The 16,531-nt window shown below is 50.0% G+C and overlaps 1 protein-coding gene across 1 annotated transcript; it reads left to right on the forward strand.

The window, feature by feature from the left end:
* The first annotated feature begins 8,859 nt into the window (after positions 1–8,859).
* Ddit4 (DNA damage inducible transcript 4) lies at positions 8,860–11,082 on the forward strand. The gene is made up of 3 exons (XM_031347108.1): positions 8,860–9,024; positions 9,150–9,399; positions 9,683–11,082. Exons 2-3 carry the CDS (start codon positions 9,210–9,212, stop codon positions 10,174–10,176), a joined length of 684 nt encoding a protein of 227 aa, XP_031202968.1. The 5' UTR covers positions 8,860–9,024; positions 9,150–9,209; the 3' UTR covers positions 10,177–11,082.
* The last annotated feature ends 5,449 nt before the right edge of the window (positions 11,083–16,531 follow it).

Raw genomic sequence — 16,531 nt, forward strand, 5'->3', positions numbered from 1 at the left:
CTCTCTCTCTCTCTCTCTCTCTCTCTCTCTCTCTCTCTCTCTCTCTGCCTTTCTCTGCCTCTACTACTGTCTTGACTCCCTTCCCTGTGCCCTAAATAAACTTTTTGTATACTATACTGTTTTGTGGCTGGTCCCTCAGGAGAAAGGGATGCCTCAGCATGGGTCCACAGAGGCACCCCCTTCTCCCAGACCTGACTACACCTCCTAGAACATATCCCCATCTCTTTATCTTTTCATGAACATATCAGGGACAGCGGCTGGTGTCTGAGGCTGCAGTGGCTGGTAGGCAGGCCTCTTCTACATTGAGACTCTCTAGGCCAGGCCTGGAACTGTCTACTTTTTCTGGCCTGGGATTTTGGGGAAAGTAGCTCCCGGGAATTGGTCATTTAACCCCCACTCCCATCTCATGATCCTTGTGAGATTGAAAGTGTTGTTGAGAGTCTTGATTTCTGAGTTTTCAGAGCAGGCCTGTGAAAACATCCCTCAGATAAAGCAACAACAGAAACACAGGATGTCTTTGTTTTCTTTCTTTCTTTATATAATTTTATTTATATTTTTCTGTGTATGGTTTTTTTTGGGTTTTTTTTGTTTGTTTGTTTTTGTTTTCTTTTTGCCTGTGTGTATGCTGGCACTCCACATGATGCCCAGTGCCCCCAGGGACCAGAAAAGAGCATTGGATCCCCTGGAGCTAAGATAATTATGAGCATCCATGTATGTGCTGGGGAATCAAACCTGGGTCCTCTGGAAGAGCAGCCAGTGTTCTTAACTGCGGAGCCACTGTGCATCTTTTTAGCCATGAGTATCTCTATTTTTATTAAAAGTTTTTTTAAAGCTGAGCATGGTGGAATACACCAGTAATCAGCAAGAAGATCATGAGTTCAAAACCACCCTCACTTATACAGAAAATTTAAGGCCAGCCTGAACTACGTGAGGAAAAAAAACCGATCAAATAATTAGCTAGTGAGATAGCTTTGCAGGTAAAGGTGTTTACCACAAAGCCTACTGTGTTGGTATCAGGACAGATTATCTCTGAACCCAGTGATGTCACCCATAGGTGACAGGGACCTGCTGTATCTGTTGCCATGGCAATCACATACATTCCCAGAGTCGACTTCCCACCCTTACCTGTGAGGGGTTATGTCACAGCCTAAATAAGAGGCAGAACTTTCCTGACATTTGCCCCTTTTTTTCTCTCTTTCTTCCCTTAGTCTCTGGTGCCCCCTCCTCCCTCCCCCTCCCCCTCCCCCACAATAAACCTCTGCCACATGGAGCTGCATTGGCCTGGTATGGCCTGTCCAGACTCAAGCCACGATTTCAATACAACATGCTGACCTGAGTTTGATTCTAGGGGCCCACATGATAGAAGGAGAGAACCAACTCCAGAAAGTTGTCCTTTGGCCTCTACATGCTAACACACACACACACACAAACACACACACAGACAAACACACATACACACAAACACACACAGACAAACACACACACAAACACACACACACGATTTAAGCAGAGCATAAATAACATAGTGAGTACATTTCATTACTTATATTAACAAATGGATCAACTGTATAACAGAATACAATGTTGTATCATTTATAAACAAACTCATATTATGCCTCCTGGGATTTGTACCAGGGAAATAGCCCAGAGCAACTCCCATCATCCTTAGCAACCAAATCGCCTTGAATCCAGAGCAGCTGGACTCCTGGTCCGTTACTCCACAGGCCCTCCACTGGCTGCAGGAAATGGAAAGCTCCTTAGCCTGCCTTTAGAGACCAACCAGGGAAGGAGCTGCCTAGCCCTCCCCAACCCTATCATTTCCTTTCTGCATGGGAGAGGGATCCTACAAAGGAGGCAGAAAGTTGGAGAATGAGAAAGAGAAGAGACAGTGGCCTGGAGTCTCAGGTCCAGTTAGACCCCTAAGCTCGTGACCCAGACCACTCCAGCTTGGTGGGAAACGAAAAGCGGGGTGGGCAGCACCAAGGCTGGCATACTGTATGGGTCTTCCCTTCTGTTGACATAATCTGGCAGAGCCCTGAACCTGCTCTCCAGATCTCTCTGGCCCTCAAAGGGGGCTGTTTATCAAACCAGTCCTTTGTGGGGTTCCCATCGCCTCGCCTCTGCCCCGTCCCCAGAGGAAATGACATCTTGTGAAACTCAGGACCCTAGCAGAATTGGCCATCTGTGAGCTCATTGTTGTCACTCGTAGGCCTTGTCTTTGCAGCTGTACTCTGCTTCACCCACCCCTGGCACAGCACCCTGCCCCCCACAGGGAGACTTGGATTGGCTGAGAAGCCAGCCTAGCCTCCGTCCCAGACCCCGCGTTTCTTCCTGAGGGCTCAGCAGATTTGGAGAGATAAGCACAAAACTGCCTGGAGCCACTTGTACAGCAGGATGCCCCAACTGGACTCACCTATCTAAACGGGGTTCGGATAGAGGAGCGTCTATATGTTACAGGTCCCCTCCCTGAAAATGAAACCTTTTGTGCGTGGTGCCAGGATTAAGCCCTGAATTTTATGCATGCTATATCTCTGAGCTACACCCCAAGCCCCTAAATCTAATATTTAATCAGATTCAAAGCCCCTTTGGGGATGGAAGGATGAATGGGTCCTCTGGGCATAGGGTGTAGAAGGGCACCGGTGCTGTTTTCCTCCGGGTGTCCTTTCTAGATAAGGTTTTTCAAAGCTGCTTTCAAAACCTGAGCTATATTGTATTGTCAGTATTTCCATTTCAAAAAAGCAGCTTCATTTGCAAAAAAAAAAAAAAAAAAGCCTCCTACTGGGTTTTTAACACTCCCTGAGAACAATCAAAATCCCACTTGAAGTCTTGTGTTGTGAGCTGTCAACAGCTTTTCGCAACCCTCCGGTGGGCCAGGTGCAGCTACAAGCTTGCTATTCCCAACAAGCTGTTGTTGTTTTAAGCAAACGAGCCAGAGACGCTCCTAGGAACACTTTTGCAGGCTTCCTGTCTCCTCCTCCTCCTCCTCCTCCGGTTACTACTCTTCCCCACCACAGGGATGCACTCTGTTCTCTAGCCGCCCCCACTTCACATCACCCCGAAGTTTCCAGAGGGCCGAGGGAGCCACTTGCAGCACAGGCGCGGAGACAACCTGGCTGGTCTTCAGGGATTTTCATCTCAAATTCTGGGGTTCCCAGACATACACACACCCACCCTTACCCCAAGATCTGGTTTAACTTCCCAAACCCGACTGGGGCGACTTGCCAGACTGAGGCCCTGGGAACTAGTGCTCCTCGGGTCGGGCACCGCCTGCAGAGGGAGGGGCAGGTGGCCAGGAGTCAGCAGCGCCCATGGACTTTAAATTGCAGGCTCTGGTGGGTCCCACGGGAACCGAGCACAATCAGGGGCGAGGCATCTCTTCTGCACGGTCAGGGCTCTGGCCACAGAGACCGGGGAGCGGGCCGGATTGCCAACTCTCAAGGTGCAAATCACCCTGGATGTGACATTATCCCACAACCAATTGGAAATCTGCCACCTTTCCACTAGAGTCTTCTCTTTTATAGGATGCACACTGCACTCTGTGTGCATGTGAGAATGGTCCCCAGGAGCAGGAATCCTCCATGACACATGCAAACGGAAGGCTTGGATGGGAATGGTCCTTCTATAGCTGAACAATGAGGCCACCCTAATCACCCTTACCTGACAAGGACCATAAGCTTTGGGCAAGGTGTTTTGAAGGGAGCCGTGGATGGTTCTTTGTCTCCTTTGAGGCCATAGAGATGTTTTGAAACAAGTGGAGACGGTAGTTACAATATTTTGCATGTACTATTCATACATGCCTTGAAATGAAATTTTAGATAAGAACCTCACCTCCTCAATTTTAAGTTTTCCTTCAGCGGTGTATGTTGGGTGTAAGAGTGCCTGCCCACATATGTGAAGCTGCGGGATCCGTTCCCAGCTCCAACATAAAGAAATAAAATACTGTCGGTATTTTGAGATACTTCAAGGAAAAAATACTGCTTTTCAAGATTCCCTAGATCGGCTCTCTGGGCGGAGGTTGATTGGTTGCCTGTTGCCTAGGGATGCTGGGTTTCTACTGGAAGAACTGGGCTGTCCTTGAGTGGTGCTTCCAGCCTCCCAGCTGAGGAAGAAGAATATTCTGTTCTGTGCCCAGCTGTAAAGGGGCTAGAGATGTAGCCTGGAAGTCCTCTGAAGAGCCACTCTGTACGCCTGGCCAGATCCTAGGATCCTAGCTAGACATTGGTGTGGCTGTGGGAATGCTGTCTTTCTGTTTCATGTAGCTGTCCACTGATCCATCCAAGCATTCAGTCAGTCAGAGGGCATCTTCCTGGGACTCTCCTCTGGGGCTAGCACAGGCCTGGCTAAAGGATATTAAGATGGACGGAACATTTGTCCCCAGGCTCTCAGGTGGGAAGAAGAAAGGGAGAGAGGGGCCTAAGGGTTGGTCTGGGGGTTCAGGGAAAGCATGTCCAGGCAAGCCCACAGGCAGCCAGCCTTAGCCAAGGGCACTGGAGATGGAGAATTGAATACCAAATGCAAAGCTATGGCCTCTGAAGGGCCACAGCACACAGAGCTGTCCCCCCTTCCCTAGCAGGGGAGAGGTCACTCCAGTTCCTCAGAGAAGCCAATGGTCAGGAAACCCTCCCATTTCTACCTCCATTTTTTTTTTGTTTTTGTTTTTGTTTTGTCTTGTTTTTTTGGTTTGGTTTGGGTTTTTTGAGACAGGGTTTCCCTGTTCCTCCATTTTTTTTTTTAATGGGTAACAAATAAGTGTTGTCCCCTGTCATATCAAGCAGGAATCACACAGTAAGGCAAGCCCTTCCTTCACTCCTGGCCTTGGTTTGCTCTCCTTGTAAGGCTGTCTTTTATTCCCTCTCCTAGTCTGGAAAACATCACCAGGGCTAGGTTCTATGGCCATTTTTCATCACTTGTGGGGGAGGGGGGAGTGTGTATGTGTGTGTGTGTGTGTGTGTGTGTGTGTGTGTGTGTGAGAGAGAGAGAGAGAGAGAGAGAGAGAGAGAGAGAGAGGAAGGGAGAGACTTATAACTGATATTATAGTTCAATGCAAGAGCATTTGCCTAGCATGTGTGAGACCCAGGGTTCAAACCCTGGCGCAAAACAAAAACCAAATGGCTGAACCAAGCCAAGGATGGTTTCTGGGGCTGCTGAGATGGCTCAGTGGGCAGGCAGGCTTGCTGCCGAGCCTGAGCATGCGAGTTCTATCTCTGGAACACACATGGTGGAGGAAGAAGAGGACTTCCGCATGTGATCCTCCGACCTCCACGCATAACCCAACACCCATACCCCACAAATAAATAAAATACACAGAAAAGGGCAATTGGAAAATTTGGAAAATGTACTTTTATTATGTTAAAACTCATGTGGACCTCATCAGATGTCCCCGGAGCTGCCAGACATGGGTGCTGGGGACAGAACTTGGGTCCCCTGAAAGCCAGTTAAACACTCGGCACAGCGGAGTCATCCCTCCAACCTTGAAGCTTTTTAAAGGCAAGGTCTTGCATGCTGTGTGTGATCTCGTGTGAACCTCAGTGTCTGATCTTCCTGCTTCTCCCTCCCAGTGCTCAGAGTATGTGTGTGCCACACACCTGATTTCTGTGGGTTTTTCCTTGTGGGGAACCCAGAGCTTCATGTGTGTTGGGTTGGTACTGTCTCCACCAATACAACCCCTGAATAGATTTCTCTGGGATAAGAAAAAAAAAAAAAACTACAAAATTATCCAATGCCGGTGGGCAGTGGTGAGGCACACCTTTAATCCCAGCACTTGGGAGGCAGAGGCAGGTAGATTTCTGAATTCGAGGCCAGCCTGGTCTACAGAGTGAGTTCCAGGACAGCCAGGGCTACACAGAGAAACCCTGTCTCGAAAAACCAAAAGAAAAAAAAAAAATTACCCAGTGCCTATGAGAACAACCCTTTCCCGTTTGAGGGAAAATGGGGTTTTTGGTTTGATTTGTTTATTTTTAAGTTTTATTTTATTTTATTGATTTTATTATTTTTTAATTAGTTAATTAATTTTCAAGATAGGGTTTGTGTAGCCTTGGCTGTTGTGGAATTGCTCTGTAGACTAGACTGGCCTCGAACTCAGAGATCTTCAAGGGAAGCTGTTATATTAACAGAAAGACACACTGACTGAGGCAGAGGCACACCGCTCAGTTAGAGTGCTTGCCTAGTATGCAGAAAACACTGGGTTCAATCTGATCCCTAGTACAGCACAAACCAGGGTCCACCATGCATGCCTGTAATCCCAGCCCTGGGCAAAATTCAAGAGATCGTATCAAGTTATAGGCCAGCCTGGGATACATGAGACCCGCCTCAAAAAATAAAGAAACGCTGGGCAGTGGTGGAGCATGCCTTTAATCCCAGCACTAGAGAGGCAGAGGCAGGTGGATTTCTGAGTTTGAGGCCAGCCTGGTCTACAGAGTGAGTTCCAGGACAGCCAGGGCTACACAGAGAAACTCTGTCTCAAAAAAACAAAATAAATAAATAAATAAATAAATAAATAAATAAATAAATAACACTAAAGGAGGGGTGGGGGTGGCTTTCGTAGCCCATGATGGTGTCTGTTGGATAAATGGGTGAATTCCAATAACCCCTTTTTCCTTTCCAAACTTGTCCAAACTGGTCAGGGGTTCTTTTGTTTATTACTGTTCACTTTAAAGAAAGACTATTTTTCTTGGGTCAATGTGCCATATTTCTCTGAAGAACTTTTTTTTTTTCCTATCAAAAAAGGTAAAGAGGAGAGGGAGGAGGGAAAGGGAGGCTGGGATGCAGTCACTTAGAAGCAGAGCTGTACCTAGCTTGCCTGAAGCACAGGGTTCATTCCTAAAGTGAAAAAAATAAATGGTGACAGAACCTGTGTCCATGGTCTATGCTCAACAGGCTCAGCCTAGTTGGAGGAACGGGTGCCCTGCTGGTCAATTGATTTTTGGTTTTTTCTCCTTTCTCTCCCGGCAGTAGGAAGATTCACTCACACCGGGCCCCAACGTTCTCCACCTCTGTGAAAGGCATTGCAGGATGATGTCACCTGCTCTTGCGGAAGCATTTCATCTTACCACCCTATCCGATGTCTCCTAGCAAGTGGCAAGTCTAAATGTCAGGAAAGAACGCTCCAGAGGCAAGCAAGCAAGGCCCTCTATTCTGCAGCTGTCTTTAACTGTGTCTCATGATCTGAAACTACCCCCACCCCACCCCCACCCCCCGCGGGGGAGGGGGAGATGTTCATAAATGTGTTCTAAGGAGTGGGTCTCCCACCTGTAAAATGAGAGTGCGTGTGAGGGAACCTTGGATTCCGATCTTTTTGCAGTTCTAAGACCCGGCTTTTCTAAAAGTCAGGCTTTTAATTTTAATTTTAAAAATATCGGTGGTAGGAGCTATGCTGCGTGGCTCACGCCTTTCATCCCGGCACTAGGACGGCAAAGGCAGGAGAATCTCTGGGAGTTCCAGGCCAGCCAGCCATGAGACTCCGTCAAAAAGATGAAATTGGGCAGTGGGGGTGGGGCTGAATAGGACAGTGGCCTGACTTCCCTGGCAAGTGTCATGTGTCAGAAGCAAACCTGCCCTGTAGCAATGCGATGCTTGCCTGTCTGATCTGGTTTGGTTCCTGCCCGCCGGGCCAGAGTGTCTGATGTAAGTTTGGCCTTTTCTTCCATCAGGGTCCCAGTGTCCTACATTAATAAAGCTTTAAAAAACAAACAAACAAACAAACAGGTCTAGTCCGTCTGAATCTCCTCCCACCCCAAACAGTTGCTATCAGCCCTCGAGCATCGCTGCCAGGCTGGATTTCCTGTTACCTCGCATGAATGATGAAACCCCTGATGACTATTGCATTTGGACTTTTCCAAAGACCTCGGTCCTGGGTTCCATTGAATTGAATTCTCCTGCTCCCTCCCCCAACACACACACACCCCGTTTCCCCCCTAACACAAAGCATTGAGAGGGGTCCCCTTTTTCCCCCTTAACACAAAGCATGAGAGGGGTTCTAGGACCCGGCGGACGCCAGGGGCTCTGCCGCAGTGGGTTTGGGAGGCACTGGCCCTGCTGTGTTCTGTCCCTAAGGACTGCGGGTGGGTCAGTGTGTCGGTTTGATGTGAACCCTTGTTCCCTGGCCCTGGACCAGGCGCTATGCATCGGAGTCCGTGAACTCTCTAAGTCCTACCCAAACCCTCTGCTAGAGGACAACATCGTCTTGGCGAGCACTGATGTCCTCCTGAACCCACACCCTGCTCCCTCGGGACTGTAGAGTAACAGGAACACTGATGGGGAGACGTGGGAGCCGATGACCCTGAGTTGCCGTGTCTTTTTGGACCTATTACCAAAAGTGCATCGCGTGTCGCCAGCAAAGACAGCGTGAGACCGATGCTCATGGGACAACGGAGGAACGTCTGCCGCCGCGCCACGGTCCCACGGGCATCCAGTTGTGCGCACGGTAGCGTCCTTTGCCCATGGGCTCCCAGAACCTGGGGGTACCCCGTTCTCCACCTGCTCAACGCCGCACCAGGTCCCCCAACTCTCCGTCCCAGTGCAGTCATGGGCTGTCCCCTCCCCCCAGCAACGCGACCCTATAATAAACAAGTCTTTCCTTGATCCTCCCCTGCCGCGAGCGCCCTCAGGGACCTTGGCAGCTGCTGAAAGCCGCCTCGGATCCTTTCCAGAAAGGGGGTGTGGCCGAGGCTAAAGCGAGGGGAGACGGGTTCGGCCGCGAGCGTTCTGGGGCTCCGCGGGGGCGGGGCCAGGCCGCTGTCACCAGGCAGGAGAGAACGTTGCGAACGTGCGCCGGGTGCCTATTGGCTGGGGTGGGCCACACTCCCGGGTCTCGATTGGGCTGCGGCCTGGAGGGGGCGTGGCTTAGCCCCGAGAGCCCTTATAGGCTGCTGTTCGCTGGTGCTGGGGATCGGAGCAGGCAGGGGGGAGGTGCGAGAGGGTTCTAAGGGACAGGTCCGGGCAGCGATCGGGGGTTGGCATCAGTTCGCTCACCCTTCGAGAGGCAAGAGCGCTCTGGTCCGCAATCTCCGCTGACCGCGCTAGCTGGTGAGTGTCCCTGTCCGGGGTGCACATCTTGTCCGGGAGCGACCTCGGCTGTTGGGGCCCCAGAGCCCTCAAATCCCGTGCAACGCCGACCCTGACGCCAAATCCTTGTCTCTCTTGTCTTTCAGCGGCTTCTGTGCGCCTTCATCCGAACCTCAGCAGCCGGCGTCCTGGCGTCTGACCCCGCCATGCCTAGCCTCTGGGATCGTTTCTCGTCCTCCTCTTCGTCCTCGTCCCGAACTCCGGCCGCTGATCGGCCGCCGCGCTCCGCCTGGGGGTCTGCGGCCAGAGAAGAGGGCCTTGACCGCTGCGCGAGCCTGGAGAGCTCGGACTGCGAGTCCCTGGACAGCAGCAACAGTGGCTTCGGGCCGGAGGAAGGTGAGCCCTGAGACGGTGCCGAATTGGACTCGCGGGGTGGTGGTGGGGGGAGGGTCCCGGGAGGTGGGGACGAAGCAAGCTGAACCGATCAAAAGCCACCTTGGCTTCCCACCCCAGCACGAAAAACCAGATTACCCCAGGGTTAGAGGGCACCAATGTGGGGCGGAAACTGAGGCACGGAGTGGAAAGGAACGCTGTTTGATTAGTAAAACTGCACCTCCCCCTCCCGTCCAGCTCCTGTGGAAGGCGCTCTAATACCTTTCCCTGTGTCCTCTCTATCCAGACTCCTCACACCTGGATGGGGTATCCCTGCCCGACTTTGAGCTGCTCAGTGACCCCGAGGATGAGCACCTGTGTGCCAACCTGATGCAGCTGCTGCAGGAGAGCCTGTCCCAGGCGCGATTGGGTTCGCGGCGCCCTGCCCGCCTGCTGATGCCGAACCAGCTGGTGAGCCAGGTGGGCAAGGAACTCCTGCGCCTGGCGTACAGCGAGCCGTGCGGCCTGCGGGGGGCACTGCTGGACGTCTGTGTGGAGCAAGGCAAGAGCTGCCATAGCGTGGCTCAGCTGGCCCTCGACCCCAGCCTAGTGCCCACCTTCCAGTTGACCCTGGTGCTGCGCCTGGACTCTCGCCTCTGGCCCAAGATCCAGGGGCTGTTAAGTTCTGCCAACTCTTCCTTGGTCCCTGGTTACAGCCAGTCCCTGACGCTGAGCACCGGCTTCAGAGTCATCAAGAAGAAACTCTACAGCTCCGAGCAGCTGCTCATTGAAGAGTGTTGAACTACGTCCTGGGGGAGGGGGGAGAGGGTGGTCCGCACTGCCCCACCCCCCACCCCAAAGTGAAGACAAGGAATTTCTATGGTGGAGACCCGCAGGCAAGGACCGAAGGACTGTCCCGCTGTATTAGAAAACTGACAATAGCCACCTGAGGGGCGCAGGGCCAGGTGGGAGAAGGAAGCGTCCAGGGAGTCTCTAGGTTGTATGCAGGTTGGCTTCCCTGTTGGGGCACATGCCCCTCAGTACTGTAGCATGAAACAAAGGCTTAGGAGCCACACAGGCTTCTGGCTGGATGTGTATGTGGCATGTACCTTATTATTTTTCTTTGTATTACTGACAAGTTATAAGAGCATTTGTGGGCCAGAGCCAGAAGGGCAGCTGGTCTGCACTGGCCTCTGCCCGGGCTGTGTGCTGGGGGGGTGGGGGAGGCGAGGGGAGATCTCCGACAGTTTGTGTATCTCCTGGTCTGAAAGGACCAAGTGTGTTTGTCGTTTTGTTTTGTATCTTGTTTGATTTTTTGGGGGGTGGGGTGGGGGTGGGATCGGAGCTTCACTACTGACATGTTGGAGGCAGCTATCTTACAGACTGCATGAATGTAAGAGTAGGAAGGGGGTGGGTGTTAGGATCATTTGGGATCTTCGACACTTGAAAAGAAAAAACACCTGGGAGCTGCATCCAGCCCGTCCCCGTGCCCATGTACTGGAGGATTTGAACTGTGAGGGGATGGGCTGGGGTGGGAGGTGGGGGGGCTGGAACCCTCTCCCCCCCCCCAAGAGGAGTGCTACCTGGGTCTTCCATCTAGATCTGTTTACACGAAGATACTCACGGTTCATGAATACACTTGATGTTCAAGTATTAAGACCTATGCAATATTTTTACTTTTCTAATAAACATGTTTGTTAAAATGCTCTTGAGTCTCGTCCCGCGCCATAAATTAAAAAGGAGAGGGCTGGGTGGGGCTTGCTGGTCAAGACAAGTTTTACCAGATTTCAGAGGCCACCTGTGTGTCCCCCTGACCCCTTCCCGGACTACCTGGCAGTCTGGTAACTGCCATCAGAGGCCAGAACCCAGGCTCCCTTAGCTCTGCTGACTGGAGCTGCTAGGAGAATGTGCTGGAAAGCACCCGAAGGTGAGAGAGTATGAGTCAGACCTCCCTGGAAGTCCCAAGTCTCTCCAGGAGGAGGGTTACCTCGCTCTCCAGGTGAGAAGGCCCTGTCTTCTTAGCCTAAGGCCTTTTCTCTGAGGAAAAGTCTAGATTAAGGTGGTAACCAGTCAAGGGTACGGGTATAAAAAGGTTAAAAGGCCTTTGAAAAAGACAATTCAGCTCCAGCCTCTCCCTAGACAAGGAGATGTGGCCCAGGCAGGAGCAGAGACTCATACAAAGGCAGAGGGATGTCTAGGTTGACCCTTGACTTCCTTCCCAGAGACAAGACCCAATCAGATGAAAGGCTGGTGTGGAGTTCCTTATCAGAAAGAAATGTTGAAGTTGGGCCAAGGCAGCTAAGGCCTTCCTCACTTCTCCCCGACTCCAGAGAGTGGCCTTTGGAGAATAGCTGCCTCTTTTGTTTCCCTTCCTGACCCCAGACTGGCTTTGTGTGCCCCAAGACTGTAAACCCGGTTCTTTTCGCTTGCTGTGTAAAAGACCCTAGATTTATCTCCACATCTCCCCCCAACCGCAGAGGAAAACCAGATCCTTCCAGTTGAGCTGAAGGCAGAGACTAAAAACATCTGTGTTTTCCTCAGGGATTCTATCCAGGGCCTGACCTTTTGGGGTAGCCCCAGGAGACCCTCTTCTCTTCCCTAGAACTGTCAGAACTTACTCCTCAAGTGAGTGAACCTGAGTTAGAAGCCAGGTGTGACAGTCACTGTACAACTGGAATCCCAGTACCTGAGAGGCCAAGGCAAGAGGATGGCTGTGAATTCAATCTATATAGTGAGTTTGAAGCCAGCCTGGGCTGTAGAGTCAATTCCAGACTTGCCTGGGCTAGTCTAGATGAGTTTGAGACCAGCTATAATGACATAGATTCTGCTTCTCTCAAAAATAAAGTAAAATAAAATAAATCAAGGAGAGGGGGAGAGGGAGAGAGAGAGACAGAGAGAGAGAGAGAAGATATAGACAGCCTCACCTATCTTAGGGTTCTTTTGTTTGTTTGTTTGTTTTTTTGTTTTTGTTTTTTGTTTTTTGAGACAGGGTTTCTCTGTGTAGCCCCGGCTGTCCTGGAACTCACTCTGTAGACCAGGCTGGCCTCGAACTCAGAAATCCACCTGCCTCTGCCTCCCAAGTGCTGGGATTAAAGGCGTGCCACCACCACCCGGCTAGGGTTCTTCTTAGTAGCCACCCTGGGAGGGGTAGATTGGGCAGGGGTGTTCTGTAATGTCTTATGCATGAAGAATGGCCATCTCCTCAGACAAAGGCTGACCCATGCTCACTCACTGTGAGTGCGTAGCCCAGCTGCGGCCCTCCCCTTTAGCTTACAAGTGCTGTTCAGGAAACTGAGGCTATGACAGTCGCTCGCTCTCCTGTGTTCCCAACCCCGAAGCATAAGCCAGGAAAGCCATGGCCAGCCTTTCCCCTGCCTTGGTATCTCCAGGCCTGAGTGGGCCCTTCCGTTCAAAGCTGGTCCGACAGAGGAAGGAGGGGAGGGAACTGCTTTCTTAGAACCAGTGCGACCAAGATGACGCCTTCAAAAAGCCGGCTTGGCAGCAGACTCCGCTCTCACTAGTAACCTCTGCCAGGGGCACGGGCCCTCTGCCTTTCCCTTAAAACCCAGAGAAAGGTATGGGGCCTTTCAGGGCTCTCCTCTGCCTCCCCCTCCCGCATCTGTCACAATGACCATGTTGATATCTTGGCAGTCCTAGACATCATTGTATCTGCTTCCAGCCCCGTGGGGTGCTCTTAGGTTCCTCTGGTGTATAGTGTCAGGATCCTCAAATATCCACTCTCCCTAGGCTCAGGGAACACTAGAGCCTTCCAGCCTTGTCAGGAGAAAGTGTAGAGGAGCTGAATTGTTCTATATGCCTACATACAGGACAGCTTGGGGAAACAGTATGACTTCCTTGCAGAAGATTGAACCCAGAGCCTGATCCATGCTAGACACCGCTTTACAAGCTGAGCCTAATTCCCAGCCCCGGAGGTCTCAGCAGGAAGTATGTTCTCTTGTGGCCAGAGCTGCACAATTTAGAATTGATGAGCTCTGGGTTCAAATCCTGCCTCAGACACTTTGTAGCGGATAAATGAGAACAAGTCACTTGATCTTAGTGGTCTGTAAAGAGGTGAAAATATTGGGAAATGACTCTGAAGAGGATGTCACTGGGCTCCACTGTGGGCAGAGAAAAAAAACCAGCTCTGGGTTTGAGCAGTCCTGGGACTAGCTGTAGAACAAGGCCCCTTCCACTCCATGGGGACTCCTTGGCTCTCTGCTCTTGTTTTCCTCTTACATCTTCTCAAATGTCAAAAAATATTTGACATATTTGAAAAAAATAAAAAGCAAAACAAAACAAAACAAAACAAAAAAATAGTCTTAAGGGGCTAGAGAGATGAGGACCCAGGTTCAAATCCCAGCACTGGTATGGCAGCTCACAACTGTCTAATTCCAGGATCTGACACCCTCACAATACATGTATACATACATTCCCACATGCACTATACACCACTGCACATACAATAAAAATAAATGTAAAGGGTCTTAAATAAATTGTGTTTGAAGCTGGGCAGTGGTGGCCCATACCTTTTAATCCCAGTACTTGGGAGGCAGAGGCAGACAGATCTCTGAGTTTGAGGCCAGTCTGGTCTATGGAGCGAGTTCCAGGTTACACAGAGAAACCCCGTTTTGAAAACAAAAACAGAAACCCTGTCTCAAAAAACCAAAAGAAAGGGGTTGGTGAGATGGCTCAGTGGGTAAGAGCACTGACTGCTCTTCCTAAGGTCGTGAGTTCAAATCCCAGCAACCACATGGTGGCTCACAACCACTCATAATGAAATCTGATACCCTCTTCTGTGTACTCTTTATAATAATAAATAAATCTTTAAAAAAATAAAAATAAAAAATAAAAAAAGAAAGAAAACAACAAATATATATGTGTGTGTGTATATATATATATACATATATATATATAATAGCAGTAAGGTGTTGGCTTTTGTAGTCTTTGAGTGTTGAGTGTCTTATTTACTTTCCTACTGCTGTGATAAGACACCATAACCAAGACAAGTTAGAAAACAGTTAAACTGGGACTCACAGTTGTCTTAGTCCATGACCATCATGGCAGGAAGCATGGCAGCAGGCAGGCAGGCCGGGTGTTGAAGCAATAGTTAAGAGTTTATACCCTGAGACACAAGCACAAGGCAGAGAGGGAACAAACTGGGAGTTGTGTGGAATTTTGACACCTCCAAGGCCATCTCCACCAACAAGGCCACACCTCCTAATCCCTCCCAAACAGTTCCACCAAGTAGGGGCCAAATATTAAAACATCTGGGCTTAGGGGAGCTATTCTCACTGAAACCATCACGCTGGGGCGTGAACCTATGCTCTTACACATGCTAAGCATATGCTTGATCATCGAGGTCCCCTACCCCCCAGCACCACCTTGATAAGTTCTCATAGAACATGTCAAGGGGGGCTTCGTCAGACAGTCCTCTGCCTGCCTTGTCTTCTGAGTTAGGTACATAGCTTTCCTTTTATTTTGCCTTGTGGTTCAGAAGGAAATGTTGAGGTCCAAAGTGTCTCAGGGAGCATGTGTTTGGGGGTCTCCTAGGAAAGGCGGTCTCCAACCACCGGGGCCTTCCATGTACCCCATACTCTCCAGACTTCTAGCTCAGGTGACCTTAGATAAGCTGCATTTGGCCTTTACCATTGGAGGTGGCCAGCACCGGGTGGAGGATCCAGGGAAAGGCCGAGGAAACATCAGTTACAGATGCTGGACTTGTACAATAGATTGTTACAAGATGTCGTAATAAGCTCCAAATGAGGGCTGGAGAGATGGCTCAGTGGTTAAGAGCACTGACTACTTGTCCAGAGGTCCTGAGTTCAATTCCCAGCAACCACATGGTGGCTTATAACCATATGTAATGGGATCCGGTTCGCTTTTTTTTTTTCTTTTTTTTTGGATTGGTTTTTCGAGACAGGGTTTCTCTATGTAGCCCTGGCTGTCTTGGAACTCACTCTGTAGACCAGGCTGGCCTCAAACTCGGAAATCTGCCTGTCTCTGCCTCCTAAGTGCTGGGTGTGTGCCACTAGTGCCCGGCCCGATTTGCTCATCTGCTGTGTCTGAAGACAGCTACAGTGTAGTCATATACATTAAATAAATTAATTAATTTTTAAGAAAATCTCCAAATGAGGGATTTTGATGACAGTCACAAGTTAGACAGCAGGACACTCAGAGATTCTTTCTTTTTTTAACCCTGGCTGTTACTCTGTAGACCAGGCTGGCCTCGAACTCAGAAATCCACCTGCCTCTGCCTCCCAAGTGCTGGGATTATAGGCGTGAACCACCACCGCCTGGCAATCAGAGACTCTTATTCATGGGCACAGCTCATGAAGACATGTGGGCAGCCTGTGGCCACATGGTGGCGGCTGTGAAGATGAAGCTGCTGGAATGTTGCGCCATTAGGAACCTCGCTGCTTACTCACCTATGTGGAATTGATCTGGTGGGAGCTTCCTGAGAAAGACAAAGGGAGGAGAAATCCTTAAGAGATAAGTCCAGAGGCGTCATCCCCGTACCCCAACCCCATTTCCTTCACACATACACATTTACAGGCAAACTGCTAGGTTAGGCCACAAGAAGACAATCCGCTAGGCCCTGACTCTCTCTATGCCTAAGTGCCTAAACAAAGATATTCCAAAAGTGTCGAGTGATTACAAGTTTATAAACTAAGCCGGAGAGAAGGCTCACAGGTTAGGAATATGAACGGCTCTTGCAGAGGACCCAAGTTCAATTCCCAGCACCCACAACGCAACTGGCTGTAACTCCGCCAGTTACTGAGACACGCATATATAATTAAAAAATAATAATAACTAGCCCCCCCCTTTTTTTTAAAGAATACAAACTTAATCCCAGCACTCGGGATAGACAGGTAAGAAAATCAAGAGTTCAAGGAAGCCATCCTGGCCTACAAAGCCCAGGATACCTGAGACATTGTCTCAAACAAAACAAACACCCCACTCTTACCCCCACCACCAGCAAGGGCAGGAGTTCCAGGATAGCTAGGGCAACACAGAGAAAGCTTATCTCAAAAACAAACAAACAAACAAACAAAATTTTAACTCAAAGTAGATTATAGGCCCAAAGAGAAAAGGCTAACTGTATAAAACTCTTAGATGAAAACAGAAGGACAGATTGTCCTGATTGATCTTGGGATGA

This window comes from Mastomys coucha, unplaced genomic scaffold (assembly GCF_008632895.1).
Source record: "Mastomys coucha isolate ucsf_1 unplaced genomic scaffold, UCSF_Mcou_1 pScaffold3, whole genome shotgun sequence".
Lineage (NCBI taxonomy): Eukaryota > Metazoa > Chordata > Mammalia > Rodentia > Muridae > Mastomys > Mastomys coucha.

What these genes read in the sequence shown, in the direction of transcription:
- Ddit4 (XM_031347108.1), top strand. Translation starts at nt 9,210, where the DNA reads ATGCCTAGCCTCTGGGATCGTTTCTCGTCCTCCTCTTCGTCCTCGTCC. An exon ending in TGGCTTCGGGCCGGAGGAAG is followed by an intron (nt 9,400 to 9,682) that starts GTGAGCCCTGAG and finishes CTCTCTATCCAG; the next exon opens with ACTCCTCACACCTGGATGGG.